The sequence below is a fragment of the Maylandia zebra genome, linkage group LG13, assembly GCF_041146795.1.
Source record: "Maylandia zebra isolate NMK-2024a linkage group LG13, Mzebra_GT3a, whole genome shotgun sequence".
NCBI lineage: Eukaryota > Metazoa > Chordata > Actinopteri > Cichliformes > Cichlidae > Maylandia > Maylandia zebra.
Window position 1 is genome coordinate 18924269 of NC_135179.1, and position 24302 is coordinate 18948570.

A 24302-nucleotide genomic window follows, 5' to 3' on the forward strand; every position below is an offset into this window, starting at 1 on the left:
AATCAAAGGCTAAACGAGGCTGTGGAGCATATGGCAAGATGCCACACTTTTCATTCATGAAGTGAGTGAATACATTACAGCACAAACAGTAGGCCTTAGCTTGATTTTAGGATATTAGTCACTGATATTCTCAGAGAAGTAAATCAGCAAAAGAAATAGGCAGAGTAAATACATGTATGTTTATCACAGGTAAATACTTACACAGAGATTTCTTTTGTTTCTTGAATAAGTTAAAGTCAACACATTCTACTCAAAGAAAAGGGTGAAGATGGAGGAAACTGCAGTGTTGATAAAAACTCTTCTCAGGCATGCTGCCATCCAGCACAGACCAGCACATCCCTTCTATTTCCACCTCATAAACTTCCAAAGAACACACTCCAGCCATTATCCATTAGCTTTAAATCTATCAGAACCTTGTAAACTTCCCGACCAGAGTGCACTTCACGCATGCTGCATGCATCCTCGATAACAAAAGAGTTTCCTCTCCTTTTCTCCACAAAAGTATGTGCATTTACTTTGTATATATGCGTTTAATCACCAATGGGTCAGTAGCACAGCTCATTAAAGTAATGAGAATCACACAGTCTCCTTATTTTACTGGTCTCGCTCGGTCTCACCAGAAGATGACTCAGTATGGGTACAGGAAAATGAGTCTGGCAAGAGGGAGCAGAGAAAGAATGAATATTTTATTTCTTTTCTTCTTTCTTAGAAAATATCAGTTTTGGAAAATGGAGAAATAAATTTTACCTATCATTTCATAATCTCGTTTTTCTCAAGCCCCACTGGTAGCTTAGTAAGGGGGTAATCCTAAGGGAGACAGGTACTAATGAGTTTAAATGGAATGGATACTTGATCAGTGGACACAGTGCATGCTGTGTAATGTAACTGTACTGGAAGTTGCATTTGGCATGAACATACATAGCACGCATACTCTGAGACTGAAGCTGGTATATCACACGCTCATATATGGTTTGGACCTAAACTCTTTGGTGATTCTGCAGATAGTCTGAGTGATGCATTCATTCTGCCATCTGGACTAAGTTCCTCCATTAAAAAAATTCATTAGCTAAAGTACTCACAAGGGAGTTGGCACACACGCACACACATATTTATTAAGGCGGCTACTTTCCATAAACCATGGTCAAAATATGCAGAAGACTGATGTCCTAAGTATAATGGAAGAATAAATGGGATCTCCACTGTGTCTCTGTGTGTGTGTGTCTGTCTGTGTGCATGCTTGGTATGTAGAGTGCTGTGTGTAGATGAGAGGTTTCCAAGAGGAACTTTATTGAGATGACAGAGCTGCTGGCACACCTTGACTACTGGGTGCAGTCCAGCTGGTGCATCAGGGATGAAGAGTGTCTCCTCCAGTGTAACATCCAGAATAATACACCAGAACTTTTAATCTGTGAAGGTTTTAATATTTAAAGCACTCAAAAGTGGAGTAGAGGTGCTTTGGTACTAATGCTGAGAAGAAAATCTTGCTAGAGTGCTAAAGTTACTTGAACTGAACAGAGCACTGTGGGCAATGTGCAAAGAAAAAAACAAGCAAGCAAACAAGTAAACAAAACAGATAATAGGGATGCGAATCCCATCTGTCCTCTTGTCACCAACAGATGAAAGATAAGGAAGCGTGAACAACATAAAGTAGGAACTGGATGGGGGGGGACAAAACACAGGTCACCCTGATAAGACAGGCCAAACAGGGCCTTGGTGTGTGGTGACAGCTCCTGGAGGTGAGCCAGAGCAGAAATGGACCTTTTTTTCTTCACTAATAGGCAGGTGCTTTTGTATTTTGTGTTGTAAATGTATCTTTCAGTAAATATTACATTTTGTTAAACTGTTAAACCCCTTTAGTACAGCTTTGGTACAAATGATTCAACGATCAGAAAAGCACCAAAATTTATTTACTAAAAGACGGATCTGATTCAGGTTTGACTTTCTCAAATAAACCCAACAAGAAAGCGCACTGACTTGAAAATGTTCAAAGAAAATGTTCCATATCTCCCTTCTTTACCCAACTATACATTTAGGTTTTAAGCTAATGAGAGTACAAACAGTACGGCTGACATTCCCTCAGTGAGACAAGTGCCTCTACACTGCACTCAGACCCACTCTTTCCATAGTGATATCGATTAAAAGGTAAAAGCACACACCCCTGGGGCAGAGAGAGGCCACACACACGCACGGCTAAAGTTACTCTGTATGTGTGTATGTGTGTGTGTGTTTGGGAAATGAGAGAGTGTGTTGCATGGCCCACTGTTGCACTGGTAACCCAAACCCTTGGAAAAGATTGCAGCTCATTCAGAACCAGAAGGAATGCGTGGTGCAGATAAAACTGTTCATGCGCTCACTTGTACAAACAAGTATCATTTAATATCAGAGAACTCAATTTGTTTATGTTTATATAATTATTTTTAATAGACAAAACTCTTAAAGAAACAAACAAGCATTACCTTCCCCACCGACAGGTTCGAACATCCCAAACTGCTCTAAGACTTTGATGAAGAGACCCATGACCAGCAGCACCGCAATCACCTCTAACCCGTCCAGATTCAACATCTTGAGAGGCCGCCCATATGTCCAAGTCAGGACATGTAAACCTGTCCAGCTGTCCTCAGCCTGAGCACTTTAAGCTCAGCAGAGTTGTCTTCCACTGTCTTCCTCACTTTTAGTCACTTTGATGAAGTCCAAAGTGTTCTAACTTCAGAGGGATTTTACAAAGTGAGGTCAACTATAACGATAAGCGGCTGATAGCTTGGCTTGACGGGCGTTTCTCTTCTCTCCCCAGAATCTTTCTTCAGTCAACCCCTCTTATTCCCCGGTGAAGGCCATAACCACTTAAGCTACAGGCTGTCACACAGAAGTCCAGAACGTCGCAACTGTTGAACTTTTTTAGGGGGCATTTCCCCCTCCCTTCTCCTCCTCTTCTTCCAGGCCCCCCTGCCTGCCGAGTGATGGAATCTAGGGATGCGCTGCGCCTGCTAGTCCTTTGGCAGTGGTTGTCAGAAAGCAAGTGTTGTGAGGGGGAAAGAGGGAGTGAGTGAGAGAGAGGCGGCAGATAAAGAGAGGGGAGAGGATGAGAGGGAGATGGCATAGAAAATGAGAGGGAGAGAGACAAACAGAGACAGATACACACACACACACACACACACAGCGAGGCAAATCGTTTGGGGGAGATGAGAGAGTTGAGGTATACCCTCCCTCTCCAGCGACATTACCTTCATTGATTTGCCTAATGTGGTTTCCTTGGTAACTGGGAGAGAGTGTTTAAAAGCAGATTTAAGTAATGGAAAAAAAACATATTTACGTTCACCCTAATTCATCTCAAATGTGTGTTTTCACTGTAGAGATTGCAGCATCTGTTCTGCAGACGTTGTTCCTGTCGGTCGATAGAATGTCTCATTAACTTTTTTAATGTGTAGCTACAAGGGCTCAGATTTCTGGCTCTGGTATAGAAATGCTTAATGCTTCTATGAGAAGAATGTCAATGTAATAATTCAAGGTACATGCTGAGGGGCATGTTATGTACTTTACAAAAATGTTACGTGTGGCACAAAATTAGCCTACATGGCAGAAGCGGTTGAGAAAGTTCTACAAGAACGTCCTATTAGATTACCTGTACTCAGGTAAATAGTAGACATGCTATAAACATGCTAGCTATTGCTATTGTTGAAAGAAAACCTTTGGGCTTTCTCTACATTTTTTTTTATTGGTTATCATGTTAGCTTCTTTGCAACCTGGGACCTCTTTTGCTAGTTTGCCAATTTTGATGTCTAGGCTTTGACTTCCTGTTCTATCCACGGCTCAGTGTTTGCAAATTGCAGACAAGTTTAAAAAAGATAATAAAAAGTCAAATCATGCTGCAGTTTTCCCACTTTTGGCTAATTCTACCCTGCCTTTAATCTCCACACAGGGTCCCTGTTCGAACATGACTTTTCAGTAGAACTTAGATGACAAGTGGTTTAGAAATTAAAATCAGAACAGTTGACATAGTTGTTCATCCAGCTCTCAATCCCCCACACTTCAGAGTTTATTGTAAATGTGTGAAATCCAGAAAGATATAAGGTTGGCTTTATTTGACAAACTAATGAGGATTAAAATCAATTGAAAATGACAAATATGAGCTTGTCCTTGAGCACATTTTGGGTGAAGACCCACTCGGTTACCATTGCATGTAAATGTGTTTAAATTATGACCAACACTGTAGCAGGAATAGTGCTTCTTGTAAATTGTGGATGGACAACAGATGAATCAGCATGGCATGGGCTCATTGGTCCTTTGGCCAGATGAGCTAACCACAAAGCTTCCAGTAATGAAAATCTTGTCCTTTGTTTCAAAATATCCATATTGACATATCTGTTGATAGAGATAAGCATTTCTATAGAATTGTTTTGACTTGTGGTCACCAACCATGAGTTGTCCATAAGTTAATCTTATATTACTGATGGCGTAGTTCAAATGCTTCACACACAGTGGAGGATTTATGACAGAAAAATGTGTAAAGTGAATGAAAAACAAACATCATAAATGTGCGGTAATAAAGAAAAATTGGTAAACTAATTAACTCTTACTGCCAAATATTTGAGATCAGTTCTTGATCTTTTTTTTTTTTAAAGAAAGAAAAACATATCCTCTTTCATAAGGACTCGTGCTGTGATTTGGTAATTGCATCACCCCTAAATATTCATAGTGTTTGTCAGTCATCAGCTCAGGTTTGGATACCTAAAGATTCAACTTGAATCTGTGCAGGCTGTTACTGTTACCCACTATCTAAGTAAATTCTGCCCCACCCTGAATAACTCCCAGGGAGGGTATCGCTTCACATTATGCTGCAAAAATAACAGAGCTGGGGGGAAATGGTATGTTGCCTCTGTCTTATTGTCCCGCTGTTCTTCCCATTCTGTCTCTTTCTTTGGAAAGTGGAAGGGTTGAGAGAGGAAAGACAGCAGCAGCTTGACAAATGTGCAGTGTCTGTTTTTACTTCTGCTCTTGTTTCTCTTTCTTGACATTCCTGTTGCTACATTTTCAACTGGGCAGTGCAGTGGCATACCTCATTACTGTCACATAAACAGCGCCATCGTGGACATGGTGGGTCACACAAGCATGCACATTTCAGACAAGGTCACAGGAAACCTATTCTTGGCTGACGTTGCTTTTACATAAACAGTGTCAAAGCCGAGAGACGCTTCACCACCATAGCTGTTTTTTTTCTCTTAATTCTACAGCAGCAGTGTATACAATTTGTATTGAAGCAGAGCTCTAATTGCAGACATGGTAAATGTAAACAGAGAAATATTAAACCAGTCACTGACAACAGAGACAGAGAGAGGGATATAAAGAAACCTGAGCCCGACTTGTTGGTTAAAAATGATTTCTCTACCCACTTTTATGTTGAAGAGTTGCCATTCAAGGGGATAGATGGGAAGAAGTGAGGCAGGCTGCTGCAAGACACGTGGTGGCAGGGGGAAGTAATGAGAAGTAAGAAAAGACAGAAACAGAACAAGAGGGTACAAAGGAAGGACAAACTGAGGAGCAGGAGTGACTGAGGTCAGATTCCTCTGTGTAGCGAAGTGCAGAGGGAAGAGGTATCTATTCTTTATTACCCTCCAGCATCTCTCGCCTCCTGGAGGATTTTTCACCTCATTCTGGCTGTCACCATAGAAAATTGGACCCGCAGACGTGTCCTCTACTCCTCCGCTATCCTCCTACCCTACTTTCTCTGCTATTTCTCATCAAATCTACAACTCCAAAGGCTTTTAATTTCAAAAGAAAGGACGACCCTCTCAATCAAAAAGCTCATTAAGTTCAAAAACTCGGTGCAACAGGTCCAAAATTACACACAGTTAGACTTCGAGCTCCATCACACTACAGTGCCATCGACAGCTTACAAATACAGCATATACAAATAGTGTATACTGCATAAACTGTTTTGCCACTATTTTATGAATGGTCATTAGAATAGAAAATACTCTTGAATTTGTCTGAATTATAAATTATAAATAGCCGTTTTTATGTTTTTCATGTAATGTGTGACTTCTTTCTTTATGTTATTGAGATCATTTTGCATTTAAACTTCTATATTAAACCAAAAAGTATCTACATATGCTCACGCTTCAGTTTAAGAGCTGTCCAAATGTTGTGCATGGTGTTCACAGCCCAGTAAAACCATGAAATAAAGGCCTGATCCATGCAGAAGTAAAATAGTCTTCTTCTCTCTCTGCAGAGTTGAAAGGCTAGTATTAAGACAATGTGGATACATTTTCAACTTTCAATTTATGAACTAAATAAACATCACATTAAAACTTCAAGAAAGTCTTTGAGAATTTTTATGTATGTACACATATGGCCCATTAACTTAAAATGGGTAAGAAAATGAGAGATCCCACAAATATTCTGTCACGTTGTAGTTTACATATGTTTATGCATCTTCAAATTATAATAAAAGTGGACTAAACTGGTTTGATATGAACAAGAATAAACTCCATGCACGACTCACTAATCCATATAGTTAAAAAAAAAATCTCTATCAATAACTGTTTTTTCACTAACCATTTGAAAGGCAATTAGTTCAATCTGCAACAGTGTTACAGAGATTCATCTATAAGATGATACAGGTTCTAGTTCGCTACTATAGATATGTATCTGGTATGATTTCATAAATGAATATCATTTATGAAATAGTAGAAACTACAAATAGTAGGGATGGAGTTATGTGGAGAACTTTGCTAGAAGAAAGGCTAATTTCCATACAGTCTGGTAAGTATATGGTGCCTGAGGTTACTTTGTGTGTTCCCTGCTGAGACATCGCAGACTAATGAGACCTTAAAAGCCAAACCTTATTTGCTCTCTTTTTCTAGTATGAACCATATTATGAGAAGACTGGAATCACTTATGTTTAAAAATAAATCACAAACTTCCCAGCCTACTATTGATTTTTCCAAATTTCTTCTGCTGCTAAATATACCGTGAGAGATGCTGTGAGACATAAGCACTGAGGGGAAGCTAGACAACTGATAGGCGCTAAACTGTGGAGAGTGTTGTTCTCATTTGTACTGATAGGTTTATGGCTTTTCTAATAGACTCGAGTGAATTTACTGACATGTGTCGTCTGTATTTATGGAGGGCGATCGTGGCTCAAGAGTTGCGAGTTGGTGGTCAGAGGGCCCGGTGGCGCCAGTGTCCGGCAGCCTCGCCTCTGTCAGTGCGCCCCAGGCTGTGGCTACAATGTAGCTTGCCATCACCAGTGTGTGAATGGGTGGATGACTGGATATGTAAAGCGCTTTGGGGTCCTTAGGGACTAGTAAAGCGCTATATAAATACAGGCCATTAACCATTTACCATTCTTTCTATATGTCAAACTTAAGACTCAGGGGATTATTATGGATGCGTGAGCTGACATTTGAGATCAGATCACCTCGGGGTACATTGATTGAAGGAATGAAGATTTATGACAGGCTACATGCTTATATTGCTCTTAAGGGCTCTATGGAGATGTTTTGCTGTACTGACCCTGTCATGTATACATTACTATTGATCTCTGCATTAATAACGCTTGACTTAACGTGCCTAAGAAAAAATACACACACAAACCTATTTTGTTTCCACTTTTTTAACATATAAATACAAGGATAAACATAAAGTATGGTCGTTTAATCACTATAAATGTGCCTGTATGGCCAAACATGTCATCTTTTGTGTAACTGCCTTATTATGTGACAGTATAATCAGTAAAAATACTACACAACATCACTGAACAGGTCTGACTTGGGGGTTGGGAGGAAGAATATGGACGTTCTTAAATTCCAAATCAGCTAGACTGGGACATCTAGTGGGCACAAAGGGCAAAGATCAGGTATTTTAATGCTAAACCAGACACTCATGCGGACTTGTAGGCATCAAGGGAAGAAGCATCACATTCAGTTCGTTTTCCATTCAGTTTCATTACCTTACTGTATAACATCCATGTACCTAAATAATCGCAGCTTCTCTTCTTTTTCATCCCTTGCAATAAATAGCCCAACTGACACGCCCCTCACTCCCCTAATAGTGTTAATATGTTATGCAAGTTAGTAAAATTATAATACATCAACAATAAATCACCTACAAATAGTACTATTCGCCAATGCAACAATACCTCGCTGATTTCCTAAATCTCATTTTTGTTTTGTTTTATCTGTAACATTTTGCTTCTCATTAGCATGGAGACTAAATATGAAGTGAAATATCCATTCACTTGCCATTCCTACTAAATCTGCCATGTTAAAAGGGATTTCCAGTGAGCCAGAAATGCAGTTCCATAAGTAGCAGAGTTGTAAATGGCCTGCATTTATATAGCACCTTATAACGGCAGCTATGATCTTCAAAGCACTTTAAAGTGTTTCTCATGTAACAGATCCTGGATCTTGGTGGATCCTTTAAATCTTTCATTAACCCTTCAATAAGTTTATGATACAGATTTCTGCTTAAAATAGCACCTTCAACAAACCTTAAACAAATTAAGAGAATGAGATCTACAGAAATCTTTAAATCTTTCTAAGAGTGACACTCACCTTTCTTCATGAACAGCCAGTAAGACAGAGGGAATATGGAAATGAGGATGAATGCATAAAAACCTCCAATGCTCTCCTCGGAGTTGCTCATTATGACCAGTGACTGCAGAGCCCACATAACCAACACAGGTGGGCAATGTTTGGCTTGTATTATGAAACAGCTGTATTTTGTGGTAGCACAATCGTGTATCTCTTTCTTTCCTGTGGGCGTGACATAATGTTTTTTCCCATGTACTGTGTGCATCTATACATGAACAAACATGCACCACCTGTTTTGATAAGGCATGTTTTTTTTCACCCTCAGGTTTCATGTACTAATGAAAAAGGTTAAAAAAAAAGACACCTACTCTCAATTACCTATTCAGCAAGACTGAATGAGTCTCTCTATGTCTTTCATTTATGTCTAATATGTGCACTGACAGTGTGTTTTGTAAATTACCGCTGATATATTATTCTCGTTATGCCCCGTGGCAGCGCACAATGCATGTGGAACGGTGACAAAAGTCTGCAAGCACAGTGCACAGGCAACAAGTGCAGCAACAGAAAATGGCAACACAGCTGATTGAAAACACAGAGATAAGAATGTAGGAAATTTCCAATTTTGAACTCTCCATGCAAAAACAAAAGTACAAAACCAGTCTGGCGCGTGATGGTTAGAAATAAACAATGTATTATTTATACCATATCATATTGAATGCAGAATGAGTGACTTTTCAATTTCATAGTGCCGGCGAGCAGGTGCTGGATGGTGAGAAAACCTACTGGGAGAGAAGAAAGAGAATGGGAAAGAAGGTTGTGGGGGAAGAAAGGTAGACTGTGAGAGAGGAAAGAGAATTACAAAATATTGCAAAAGTGTGCCTTACTACTGGAAAGTGTGGGTGTACTGTGAGCTCATGGACTGCAAGAGGGAATCACAGCACAGAAACGTAAAATAATCAGCCACACACCTCCTCACTGGACGTTTTCAACAAAACAAGCGCAACTTCAAACATCGTCCACTAGAGGTCAGTGCAGATTAAAGTATTTATAGATATTTCAAAGCAAAGAAAGCACACATGCCCTCTTGCACATAAAATAAAACCTACAACACACTTGAATGTGTAACGAATGTTCTGGTAAGTGGATTTTATGTGCCCTTCAATGTCATTTACACACCCACTAACCAGAAAAAAGCATGAACAAGTTTTGAGTTGCTGCCAAATCATTAACATCGCCTCATTAGCTTAACCTTAAAGTCAGCCATGTGTACAACATTACAAATAGGAAGACCAACTGTTTTTCCTGTAAATAACTTAGACTCACAGCTTTAATCGACCATTTTAAAAATAAAAGCCCTGACCAGCAACAAAACGCAAAATAAATTCCTAATTACAGCAGGTTTAATACCTTCTCTGATATCTTCCCTGTTAAAAAGGTCGACTGCCAGTTGAATTCCTTGTTCATTACTTTGACTGACTCATACAGCCTAGGCAAGGACAAATATAATATAACCCATCTGGTGATATCTAAATGAATGTCTCATGGACAACAGGACAATAGGACAATGACAGCAAGCACGTGGAGCTGATGCCACGCTGAGTCAGCAGCTAATCAAAAGGCACAAAATGATCCAACCTGTACCAAAGGACAAACCTGCCTGTACTGCACACGCAAAGCCCTGCAAAGTCACAGAGGGGGGATAGCGCACTATTGATGACCACGGATAAAAATGCATTAAGCACAATCACATGCAAACACGGTGGATATTGAGAATCTTTACGCGCACATAGAGCATCTTTGTATACGAGTCAATACGTGCAACCGGTTGTTTACATCGGGAAATCACATATAATATAGATAACAGAGGAGAGGGGACGAAAGGGAAGCAGAGGAAGCCATGATTGTCTCAGACAGCCAGGCCCAGTCAAATGCTCTATTGTGTTAAATCTGTCAACTGTCACCAAAGAGAACAAGCAAGAGAGAAATGGACTGACAGAGGGTGAGAGACATAAAGAGGGAGAGAGAAAGAAGCTGTCGTCATGGACACAACGCACAGCATCAATTCCCCAGGTCTGGGTTGAACATAAAGCCACACACAAACCGGCATACACACACACTTACAACCATCTATTTTCACCCTGCCCCACGTATCCCTTAAAAAGGACACAGACAGGCGTTCCAATTTTATCTCTTACATTGTGCCAGTGAATATAACACATATGGTAACACAGTCAGAAACATGTACACAATGCTGCTTGTGCTTCATCACACACAGCTTAGTTTGTGAACCACTGTCTCTCTGATATTACATTGTGGACCTGACAAACCATATTAACATGGCTGGGAAAGCTATGGCGAGCCATTAGCATTCTGCAGAGCAAACACACATACAAACTCACGCATGCAGACTGAGTGGTTATTTCAGAAAAGAGTTGAGCATGCCTTCCAGAGAGTAATTATTTCTAATCCTTTTTCCTGTTACTCTCCCATCCTTTGAGTAAATATACTTTACTACAGTTGTCTGAAGAGACGTCCAAATCCAGGCTAAATAAAACCTTGCAGTGTGATTGGTTATACTCCTAATCAGCCATTGTTTTCTAGATTTCTATGTTAATCTTGATCTCATTTATTTTCATGTGACCCGCTGTCTTCATAGTTAATTTGATGACAGTGCCCTAAAGTTTAAAAAGGCAGCTAAGTTACCCCGATTTTCAATATGTAGACATGCAGTTGTCATTTGTTCCACTACTGTATCTCCTTCAGTTACTGTAAAAGTCAGCTGATCATGGACTGTTGTGTAAACTAACAAGTACACAATGTAAGGCTGTTGAACTTGTGAGCTCAACCAGTGCAATTACATTTAAAATCATTTTCAAGTAACGGGATTGTTGTCAGTAACAGATTGTCCCAACCATTGGGCAAGTAAAAGAAATTAGATTTTTTTATGAGAAGGAAAAATCTGAATTCTTGAGACCAGCCACACATTATTGGGGTGAAAAGTAATAAAGTGCTTACTCCAAAACAAACCTCATGTTTCCTATTAAGCGTTACTTTTTCTAAGTCTGGTCATTGTGATATGATCATTTATACTCACATCTTCTGATCACTTTGCTAATGCTGGGGTTTAAAAATAGTCCTGTCATTAGAACAGAATAGAATAGAATGCCATTTATTGTCACTATACACATGTACAATGGGATACAGAGCATCTCCTGCTCAGTGCAGACATGAGGGAAAGAAAGGAGGGTGGTGAGGTGCATCGTTCTGTGGCACTATATACATATGAACGGTATTCAAAAATATCAAATGTACAAATATCGGGGAAGAAAATAGTGTTATATATTTACAGTGTGGATTTCAGTAGGCATCCAAAGACAGCACTGTCTCTCTAATCAGGCTTGAAGTGCAGAGGCACGTGTCAGAGTAAAATATGAGAGCTGATATTTGAAATGATAGAAGAAAGTAAGAAATGTGACATGGGCACAACAGTTAGCTGAACAGTCAGTCATTTTGTAAGTTTATTTAATAGAAAAAAATAATATTGTACTTATAAATATAAATAGATTAGTATGTAATTACATCTTCCAATAAATATATGCATTCTCATAAACATTTGTTTATGAGGGCACCAGTGTGTGAAAGCCACCTTGTTGCCACACAAGCTTGAACACAGCATTTTATTTATGTGGTTAGAGACCCGCCACACGTGTCTCATGCCAATAGATAGGAGGCGAGAACATTAGTAGGTGTTCTAGTGTCATGGAGGAAAATTTTAATTCATGTCTGCATCTTCTGTTTTTTAAATAACTTTTTTTTTTTTTTTTACAGCTACTTTCATTAAAAACTTACTGGGAGGCCATTATCTGTCTTCAACCTTTAGTGGAAAATATATTAAACTCATTGGACTGCTGTAATGCTGCACTTAAAGTAAGAACAAACTTGCATGTAGGTGGAAAAAAAATGTAGAAAATGTAGTCTATTTGGCTATCACATTAATCAGTTAAGCATTTTAGAAATGCACACCTGGAAATTCTTCCGTGTACCACACAGCATAAAATGCAGCACTTCAGATGACTTGTGCTGGCACTGAATGAGACAAATGAGTTAACTCCAACTGAAAACCTTGAAATACACAGTGAGTAATCAAGTATTTCTCTTGACTATGAAAATAAGCTACAGAGAGGACACAGACACAGTCACCTGATAAACCCATGCTGCCCCTTTTCCCCAAAGGCAGGTAGGAGCACAGGTCATGATGCGATGCACATGGTGGAGTGGGCCACAACAGCTATAAATAACTCCGAGAAGAATCCGATTTGGAGAACCGGAGGTGGGAACTGATGAGATCACACATACCCATATGTGACGCGTGTGTGCGCGTGTAAACATGCAGCCGCACAAAAGGCCTGGATCAGAGGAAATGGAGATGGAGTCAGACTGACATCATGCAGACTCGCAGACAGATGAGCAGACAAAACAATGGAAAAGCAGCAGAACACAGATCAGGATCAGACTGAAAGCATCACTGTGACTGAGAGCAGGGAAGTGACACTGTGGTTACTACAGCTAATAAAAAACTGTAAAGGAGCTTACTGTAGTAATAAAACAAAGTATTACATTGATAAATTAAATCAGTCTTTATTGAACAATAATGTCCCTGTATTAACTGCAAATCAAAGTGGATTTGTACAAAGACAAGCTTACAGTTTTTTAAAAGTATACACTTCTGTATTTGAAGTGCATGAGTGAATTTGATAAGAGTACCATGTTTTCAAAAAGTTTGGACAGGGACATGTTTTCTACTGCATTGCATCACTTCTTTTATCGATGTCTGGAAACTGAGGAAACCGAGTGCTGTAGTCTTCAAAGTGAGACATCTTCCCATTTTTGTTGATACAGGATTTCATCCTTTGCCATATTTTTCATTATATAATGCTCCGCGTGTGACAGGTCTGACCTGAACTTAAGTTAAGCTGGTGCAGCTGGTGCAGATTGTGCTTTCGCTGTGTCTTGCTGAAAATCAGAAAGGAATTCCTGAATAAGACATCACCTCAAAGACAGCATATCACTCCAAACTCTTTATATATTGTTCCACATTAATGGTAGAATTTCAATTTTTGATCATACTAAACACAACACAGTTTTGCAGGCTGGACACAGATGAGCGGTGGCTGTTTTAGATCTTGTCTTCATTTTTTTTTCTCTGCACTGCAGTTTTAACCCGTGTTGAACATATATATTTTATATAACTTTTTCCTTTCGCTACCTTTGCAGCATGTTTGCTTGTTCAACAACATTTTTTTTATTTTTGCCTCTGTCCAAACTTTTTGAAATGTGCAGGCACCAAAATGTTATTATTTCAAATGGAGCTTCTAATATCACCATAACTTATTTATTCACTAACCCTTTAAGGACATCGTGTGTTTACAGAGTAGTTTCCACAGTGACTAAACAAGTAAAAGGTATGTGGTTTGATCCTGGGAAGAGACACAAATATCTTTGGGGTTGTTCACTCAGAAAAGGAGTAGAGGAAGTGTTGCTAAGACATCCAACAGGTGCCCACCAGGCTCACTATGAAAGAGGCCTCAGAGGCCGAGGCTCTCTGTTTAGGATAAAATCGTGTAACAAGTTTATTGTTGGACCAGTTCAGCAAACAAAACAGATCAACATGCATCAACCTCTTTGGGGTTGTGTCAGAAAGGGGATCCACCATATAAAAAGTCTTAAGACCCTTTAAGAATAAGCATTCGGAAGTGTCTTCTTTATATGTCTCTATGTAATAACACATGATGGGTTTTGCCTGCTTCCATATAACAATTATTTGAAGGAGTTTGGTTTTCACAGTGCTACTAAGCCTTAACAATGGAAGACAATCAAAGACCAAGAAGACATTTAGGAGGGAGAACTCGCAGTATTTTGTTTTATGATGAGATTAAAAGAAATGTGTAGTCTATGGTACTGCTGACCACTAAGGGTGTAAGAGTCCCAGACATGATTGGACTTAATAAATGAACCACTTTTCACTGTTTTCCTTTATTTGTACTGACAGAGCAAATACTGAACGTTGATCCACTGCAGTGAGATGCTAAAAATTACACTGGCGATTATTTCCAGCAGGAAAGTAAAAATAACAACAAAAAAAAAAGAACTTTCTGCAGTTTTTTTCCTTCATTCTTGAGCATCTGCGAGTGCAGCATGTGATCAGAAAAAAGTTATGTAAAGTTGTATCGGAGTATGTCCATGCCGAACCATGAAAATATCCAGCTATAAGACGACCACCTAGAAAGATGCAAATGCACAAAGATGAACCCATGCAGGGACACACCTACACACACAGGCTCAAACACACAGACACGCACGCACACACACACACACACACACACAGAACTGACTGACAGACATCAAACTGATGCAGAGCTAAAAGATGACAGACAAGTGCCACTTGAGAAAATGACAGGCAAGTGAGACATTTACACTGATAGAGAGAAGAAGAGGGACACTGAGCACTGTCAGTCAAGAAGACTGGTGAGGAAGTCTCTTAGTGGGGTATGATATATTTATTTGTCTGTTAGTTATTTATAAAATGCTTTTTTAGTTTCATTTTCTACCTTTATTTGTCTAAAAGAGTCACAAATGCTTGAGGCTTTTTAAATTAACGAAAAAGTAACTCTTTAATCAATGTGGAAATCAAGACAGTGATATAACTCAATAAATCAACCATCAGTTTGTGATTGTTTTACACTAGTCAGACGAGGCTGGGGAGTAAACATGCATTACACTAAATGTTAATGTGCTCTGACATGCTGTGAAATTGATTATTATGGGCTGATGCTAGAACAAATTAATTTAAAAAGTCTAAGCACAGAGATGGAGAGAGCGAGAGAAACATGATGTTTGAAAGATTTGTGCACAAAAATATTTACAACTTTTAAGCTTGCGTATCACTTCACTCAAACACACTCTTATTGTCAAAATGAATCCTTTCCTATCTGCCCCACTTCAGTCAACATCCAGTTCTTTCTTCCCATCCATCCGCTCTCTCCTTCTCGGCCTCTTGCTCTCTCTCTCCCTGTCATATCGACTGGAGGTCAGCAGCACACTCTCTCAAGGTCGTATCTGTCTGAGACCGACCCTCCTCATGCCCGGATGGCTGAGTGGAAGCGACAGCTCTGTCCCAGCTGGGGTCCATCAGACTTTTAGTGCCTCTGACCACCAGTGTCCCTGGTGGATAGCCCTGAAGTGCACCCTTTGTCCTCAGCGGCTGCTGTCTATTACAGAAAGTGTCACACAGAGACAAAGGAGGGAAATAGAAGGTTGGCTAGAGGAGGGATAGAAGAAATCCAACTAAACATTCCTTTAAATGACTCAAAAACAAATTTAACATAACATAAAAGAAAGATGCATTTCAACTTTGAAATTCATCCTTACAGACTGAGCACCACCGACCCCACTCCTGCTTTACAGGTGAAAATAGAGCAACAGGACCACTAGTCTTTGATTTTAGTTATTTTCTGCTGTGTTTTACTTGCATCTATTTAAAAGAGTGAGTTAAACACAAAAAAATATTTTATTTTATGTGCTGGAATGTGCAGAAAATAGGTTTAAAATTTAAACAAATTTCTTCCAGTCAGAGAATGTTGCATATAATTTAATTTTTGCTTGATGCAAAAGATTAAAACTAATAAAACAAGTTTTAAAAAGAGACTTTTCCATTTGATTACATTTTGTATGATGGATTATGCAGAAAAAGTAGAATTGGGCTGAAAGATCTATCGCTTTATCACCTATTCAGGTTGTAAATCGTGTTTTATAAAAGTAACTAAGTAACTAAGTAATTAATTACTTTTGAAAATAAATAATCGGTAAAGTAATGGGATTACTTTTTGGGGAACTAATCAGTAATTAGTTACTGATTACCTTTTTCAAGTAACTTGACCAACACTGCTTATTATTACTGGCATCACTTTCCAAGCTCACTGATGTGTGCACAAAGCTGTTATGGTGTCACCTCTTTGGTGGATGAGGTAAAGTTGTCATGTTTACTTATCTTTAAATTAAGTTTTTGGAGAGAATTTACATGATTTACAAAAATTAACAACTGATAATTTAAAAAAAAAAGCAAAAGGCCAATTAATGTACCTGTGCTCAGATTCCCTTTGATTTATCTCGCTATATGTTACAATGAACATATTTTTGGGTTGCTTCAAGGTGAATATTGGTTCTCTTAGATCTTGTATCACAACAGTTTTGTGATGTGTATTCATACTTTTTTCCAGGCATTTTATAATATTATTACTATTCGACAGGTTAATAGCAAACTTTGAAAACGTTCCTGGTTTTACTTAAATTTTACTTCAACAACAGGTTTCGCTAAAAATAAAAATACACAAAATTCTTCCCTTATTGATACTTTAATTATACTTTGTTCATGTGCATATTGAAGAAAGAATAACAAAAATGTTCAGGTGGATACTTCTGTACATACTACTATAATAATCTATTGGTTACTTGAGGTGCTCTTCTTTGTATGTTTGGCAAGCCTGCAGTGAAAGCATTCAACTTAACCTCAAGAAATAACGCTGTCCTAAAGGTAAAGAATCCAGCGTACATGTGCATGCAGCAGTGGGAGTGAAGCTGAGAGATCCCCGAGGCATTTAATAGCTATAGTTAGCTTAGATTTATCCACTGCTCTGATAGCTATAGTTAGCAGTAAATTTATCCACCTGCCAAGGGAAGTTGTCAACGAGGGGTGGGAAATACACTTTCATTGAGTTAGTTAGCCTTTAATGACTGAGGGACTGGCTGCAAAGAGCTGATTAGAAAATTAATTATTTATCAAAATACTCCTAAAAATTTCTCCTGAAAACTGAAAAAGTGAGAACAAGTCATTAAGGTGTAAATTAAATGATCTGAATTCCAAATCAGGCCTTCATGTATCAAGTCGTTATGTGTGAAGCCACATCTGTAGCTTTTCGCTTCATTTATTTACACTGTGTCTATTCATCAATTCATCAAGCCCATGGGCAGCAGCAGAGTAACATGAAAAGTGTCCCTGCTTAATATTGGAACAGATAACTACTACTAAGCATCATTTAGACTTCATGTTTTTCTTTTTTTCTTGGAGAATAACTAACATTACTAAATAATGTAATGAGTTATTAATTTCCAATGTGAATATTTCCATTCACTTTAACACTGCGAGTTTTGAACTACTTCACCCTCTGCTGACCTCCCTTCTGTCCTGGCCAGCATGGCTGTTGACAAAAACAGCTGTTTTCTATTAAAAATAGGACAAATGGCCATACTGTGACCATACGTTCAGTCTAATTCTCTGTTAGCCTGTAAACCTTTGTTACACTAAGCTCTGTGTTCAGTTCAGTGTATCATAGTGTCACAGTTAAATTTAAGCACTTTTTTTTAATTATTAATGTTCTCCAAAAGAGGGTATTTTCTGTTATTGCTGAGATTTAAGTGCAGTAAAGGGTGTCATGGGATTTCCCTGGGGGGTTACACTGAGGCTCAACAACACAATCTGTCACTCTATCATAAATACAAGCCAATGTACCTTTAAATGCTCATAAATCCACCGATCTAATCTCGATAAACAGCACTGACTTTCTATATGAGTGTGAAAATCATTTGACATAATGAGTTTCACTAAACTTCCAAAATGCTCATAGTTTTTGGGTATAGATGTAAAACAACGCTCCTCATATTAATGTCTGAAAATAAGACAGAAACTACTCTGCTCTGCATTAAAGTTCATTGCAAACTACACAGTCATGTATAATTGTTGTCATCATTTGACAGCCTACACCACGGGAAGACAGAAACCAGAGGAAACACAAGAGTTCGAAGGATAAGGGACACACTGAGGGACAAAAACACAATTTATACAAGATGTTTGGGTTGCCTAGAGATAATACAGACACAATTTTGTGCTGAGCAGGATTGGAAAAATACATTGAGGGAAGTAAATAAATACAAATGATCGATTCCTGTTTTCACTTGATTATAAGTGAGCATCTCTCAGTCCCATCCAAATATGCCGTCTATGTGACAAAATGTACTTTTGGTTCACAGAAGCATCTTAGCCATATTTGTGTAATGCAGAAACACATTTTGTTATGCGTCACTGAGCACAGTAGGGCCCCTGTGAGCTTGATATACATTCATAATGGATAATTTATTACAGTAATGTATGCCTCAGCCTATTAGCAACAAAATCTGTACATTCAACAAGTATCAAATACCACAGAACATAACTAAATGCAGCAACAGTGTAAGTGTTTATTACATTAAATAGCCATTAACGAGCCTAAAATAGCTTCAATGGCCATTAGCCACAAAGGCAAAAACTACTTTCTAATCTTGCTGCTCATACATGCCACCTCTGCCTCTCTCCACAGGAACTGGAACTGCTGCTGACTCCCACTTATCACTGGCTGTCTCTTTCTTTAACCACTTCTGCCAGTTTTTGAGCACTTTGTCATGTCACCACCTGAAGTGATTAGTTGCAGACCTACATCCAGGCTGTGATAGAAATTGGCACTGTTCGCAGACTTGCCATACTACCATCCTGTGCCATACTACTGATGAAGGTTTGGGGGTCATGGGCAGTGTGTCAAAGGCTGCCCTCTAGGAAAGCTGATCAATGCGTTGCCCGACACATAACTCCCTCCTTTGATGTCCGCTGACCTCCTAAGCCATCTCTTTCCTTCTTGCAGCCACATACATCCATCTTTTGTTGTTCTTTTTCTTTGACAAGCAGTGCAAAACCGAACGCATAAACTCTAGATGAAGAATGAATTATGAACATCTGAGAAGATGATTTAAAATACATTGTCGGTTCTGTTATTAAATAAAGTCAAGTTTTTTTTTTATAAAAGAGGATTAAAAATGAAAAAGCCTTTTCCTACAGTTCCTCCTCTTTTTGCCTCCACACTGTATTGAATTTTCCTTTTCTCTTTTCTCCAACAGTTACTTCTAGTTAACCCCCCCTCACTCTCATCACCCCTCACTCAGACTGCTACTAATAGCGGTTTATTTTTAGCACATGTGAGGTGTGTGTGTGTGTGTATACACATGATGGATGAAGGTGATGTTTCACACCTTTCTCATGAGGGGGAAAAAGTGGTGGATGGGATGAGTGGAGGAGAGGTTGAGGGTGAGGCAAAAAGCGAGCTCGTGAGAGGACACATGCAGAGACAGCTCTTACTACACAAAAAGTGAAGGATTGAGGGAGACACGGCTAACACCTAAAATCCCCACTGGTGCAGCACACTGATCTACAAGAAGCTGAAGATCAACAGGCCACGCTGCACCAGATAATAGTCTTCCTCACAGAGATGAGGGATGACAGGAGCAGCCTTATGGACCGTACCGTCCAATTAAGAAACAGTGCATTAGCTTAGGGCAAAAACTGAAATTTAATCACATGTCAGTTCCTGCTTCTCATCTTTACGGTCAAATCTCAAGAGAAAGTTGCAGAGCTGATCAGAGGTGAGAAAACTCATAACCTACTCTGAATTATGCTGGGAGTGGATATGGAGGAGAGAAATGCAGATGGTACATCACCTGACAGGCAGAGCACTGACTTAATCAACATTTGACGGAGCGAAATGTGAACAGCATGGAGCAGATTAGGGCTAAAACAGAGGGACGGGTGCCAGTAAAAACAAAGGATAAGGAAGCAAGCAACAGATACACAGAGGGATTATTCGGCATACACAGAGAGCACAAATAACTACAAACCAACTGTCGCTTTTCCTTTAATAACTTGATCTGGAATGCCACTGCATGTGCATATAATTGGCAGCACGTGTAAAACAGAAATGTAATTTTTAAATATAGCTACTCAAAAGGGAACTTTTTTTTCTGCACGTGTTTTGACCTTGAACTTCCACAAGGAGTTTATTTTTAGGCCACCGTTTAATCTCCTTCCTGAATCTGCAAGTCAGGAGGTGTCAACAGCAGACAGAAACAGAAGCGAATAATCAGCACAAGCAAGTGAGAATTTTCACGTCTGGCGACAAAACGAGCCTGATCTTAAAACGGGTGCGATTGCTGAGATGTGATAGAATATGTTCTTTCTTTTTTTACATTTCCTATTTACCCCTTGTGATTTTTGTCGCTGTCTATCTTTCTTCCATCTCACTTTCTTACAGACCTTTTTTTTCCAGTCAAATGACAAAAACACTTCTCACACCATGCACAGCAGTGAGTAAAATAATAATACCCTAAATGAAGTGGGACAAAATCTTGGCAGGGTCTGGATGCATCTCTTTGTTTCTGCCCCACAAGTTATGTCTTCTGAGATCTGATGCTTAAGCACTACTTCCTGCCGCGTTTTCGTATTACCTATTATATGAGGCACGACCATGCTCTGCTTGGCAGAGGGTCTCCTTCACCCCACAGTTAAGCACACAAACAAGGGACTTTAGCTTGGAGTAAGATATACTTGTAGTAATGAGCAATTCCCTTCCCACTGTGAGTGCCATTACCACACACTGTAATATGACTTAATGCTCTATATATACATAAATATAGCAACGCTAAACCCCCTAGAAGCACGTGTCATAATTTGCCATCATAGGGAGCCCATGGTGTTATTTATTATGTCTAAAAGTGACACACTGTGTCAATTTTTTATCAAAAGTTGGGGAAAGTGATGGACACGAGTGTAGCGACATTTTTCAAAGACAAGAGGGATGGTGTTAAACGTATAAGGTACAAATTCAAACCAAAAACTCGCATACTTCTCATCTAATCAGCATGCTGAGCAGTTATGACGCTTAAGCATTTAAGTGTTGACTACTGGCTATAGTGGCTGCAAACAAGTCAGCCCGTGCAACTGCATGCACATGGCCTGCTACCAGAATAACAGTATTATAGTTTTCATAATAAAATAAAGAATGCATTGAAATTCAGCACCATTGCATGCACACAAATACACATGAAGCAATGCCAAAGCTCACACCGAGCATATTTTATTCATAAGTGAAAGGTTGATAACAAAATCTCTTTGGTCATGGCCACAAGTGGGTTGCAAAGAGAATCAGCTTCAAGGTATGAGAGCTGAAAAACAGAGTGTAAAGAAACGTGTGTGTGTTTCTCTAGGCATGCATATTTATGCACGTTCTCTTGGCGTAGAACTATGCATGCCCCTGCAAGGAAAAAAAAGGCGGAAGTGGCACGTAGAGGAAGAAAATCAGACGTTATTAATTAGACAGTACAAAGTTGTAATGGCTTTTCAAGGAAGATTAACACCAAGTTTCATTTGGAAAAATGTCAGAGCCCCTAACAAATGACTCATACTCTGGAAAAGGAAATGAATGTGACTATTTCTTGGTCACATTCATTGCACAGGATGCACAGGAAGTCCTTGTGAAAGTCTCCTGTAGTAAGAAAGGTGCAGTGGTGGAGAATGCAGTGTATGACATTAATAAGTTACAGGAAACTGGTGTTTGCACGCGTATGATCTTGATCACCTTAAGAGAATTAATTTGCAGCAAGGTGAGGTATGTGTTGCTCCTCAGCGCACCAAACACATTAATCTTCAGACATGAAATATTGATTTAGGGCTGTTTATTACAACCTCAGGCAATTTACAAGTCAAAACATTGTGTTTGTGTACAGTTACTGTGGAGTAAAGCTGTTAGTGGGCAAGAAGTCATTTTTTAATTTGATGGGAACAAATTTGTTGTTTAGCTGAAACAGAACGACAATGCCTTCAGCTACAATTGAATGTATTCCTGTAAACAAGCTGAAAATACACTGATAACTAAGACAAAGTAGGTTGTTTAACAGTGTGATCAGTGAGCTATTGATCAGGCAATAGATCTGGACACAAGGCAATAGATCTAAAGAGTTTTTTTCTTATTTTAGAGAACACACAGCTATTGGTACAAATGACAAAATAAAAGCTTAAGGATTTTCTTCTTCACTCTAAATGGCCATCACACAGGGATTCGTCACTGTACACAGTATTTTCTTGTCATCTCTAGCTACTCACTACTTCTTCACAAACCAACACATTTGCCTTATTTTAGTATTCTACATCATATATTAATTTTACTAAACTGTACACCAAGCTGTAGTGAATACAACTCTCTGGTCTTTGCAGGTGTTATGTGAAACAGTTGCACAGATCTAGAGGCTGGTAACCTCTGCACCCAAACCTCCTTGTGATTGTTTTAGTTGTAAGCAGATTGCCGTGGTCTCCTATAGGTTGCATGGAAGACACGGACTTATCTGGAAACACTAGCGATTTCCTCTTCAAGTTGAAGTGAAACAAAAAAGTGTAATGCCAAACTTTTGTAGGCCAATGGTCTCCCTTTCTGAGTTGCATCATACCATCCAGAGAGTAAATTTAACTAAATGATCTTGCATAAAAGTTAGATTTGCAGACAAGTCTTCCATGTAAATTAATGACAACCTACTAATGACCAAATCAATTTGCCTGTAGGTGTTTTGGTACCTACATGCATACCTCAACTTCTTGCTAGCAACTGCCAATCTCTCAATCAGCTGGTTGCAGAATATACAATTTTCCTTAGTAACTGGTGGTTATAGCAACTGGGGTCAGTGACTGGTCTCTAATCTTGAGCGAACTACTAGGAACCTCCAGAACTGTGCGTTCCTGTCATGTAATAAACACAATGACATTGTGTGGGTACTCCTTATCTTGAGACCTCCGGGGCTATCCTGTGGGACAACAAAAGGTGGGACAACACATTATCCAAAGCTGCACTTTGGATAATGTGGGTTGTATGGTGACACCTCTGTGGATTTGGCTTGTTGGAAAACATAATGTGAAATCTCAGTCACATAGTGATCCAGTTGAATTTGAAGGCCATCTCACGCCATCTTCTTGTCTATAAGAATCTTTAGGTTGCTGATAAACAGGGATGAGAATTAATAAGAACTTAGATTCCGATTCCATGATCAATGTCACTTATTGATTTGTTTCCTTTTTGACTCTCTTATGAATTCTCATTGGGTTCTCATAGGCTCTGCTCACCCCCATGTCTAAGCAGCATATCAAAGACATTACAATTATGCAAATTAACTGCATGCTGTGCGGTCAAATGTTTGTGCATGTTGGAGGTATTTCCCCACTTTACAAGAAAAAAATCATGTGAATGGGATTCCTTAATGTATGCATTTTTATTAGGTGGCGCAAACAGGTTAGATAGTATTTAAAACATTTTAATTTCACTAAACAACCCTTGTCCCACTATTTGATAAAGGAACACAAACAAAGCTCTGGGGAAGAAGAGGAGAAAAGGAAACACAGAAACACACGGACACATACACACACACTAGAATGGCCTTGTTTACCTTGGAGAAGCTAATGAAACAAGCTAATTAGTGGGAAACGTGGAGTTAAAATGGAGGGTGATTAAAAATGACTGTCATCACTAATGCATACACCAGCAAGGGCTAACAACCAGAGGTGTGGACTCGAGTCACATGACTTGGACTCGAGTCAGACTCGAGTCATTAATTTTATGACTTTAGACTTGACTTGAAAAAATGTTCTAAGACTTGTGACTTGACTTGGACTTTTACACCAATGACTTGGGACTTGAATTGGACTTGAACCGGTTTACTTGAAAAGACTTGATATTTTACCCCAAATATAAAATTTAACATGCATATTATATAGAGATTGAAAATGTGACGTCATTCACGGGTAGAACCGCAAAGGATTCTGGGAACTCGTGGCAAGCGGTACTAGCGCACGCAGGCTTTCAATTAAAATCAGTT

At 39.1% G+C, this 24302-nt stretch overlaps 1 protein-coding gene across 4 annotated transcripts in view; it reads right to left on the reverse strand.

The window, feature by feature from the left end:
- Positions 1–24302, reverse strand: part of LOC101469196 (A-type potassium channel modulatory protein KCNIP2) — a 117409-nt gene that overhangs the window by 23832 nt on the left and 69275 nt on the right. The window contains exon 1 of one of the 4 annotated variants that reach the window (XM_004555836.3): positions 2457–3015. The exons of the other annotated variants lie outside the window; for them this stretch is intronic. Within the exon in view, the coding sequence (XP_004555893.1) occupies positions 2457–2562 (106 nt within the window). The 5' untranslated portion in view covers positions 2563–3015. Of the gene's footprint in view, positions 1–2456; positions 3016–24302 lie in introns of those variants that run through there. 4 annotated transcript variants of the gene reach the window in all.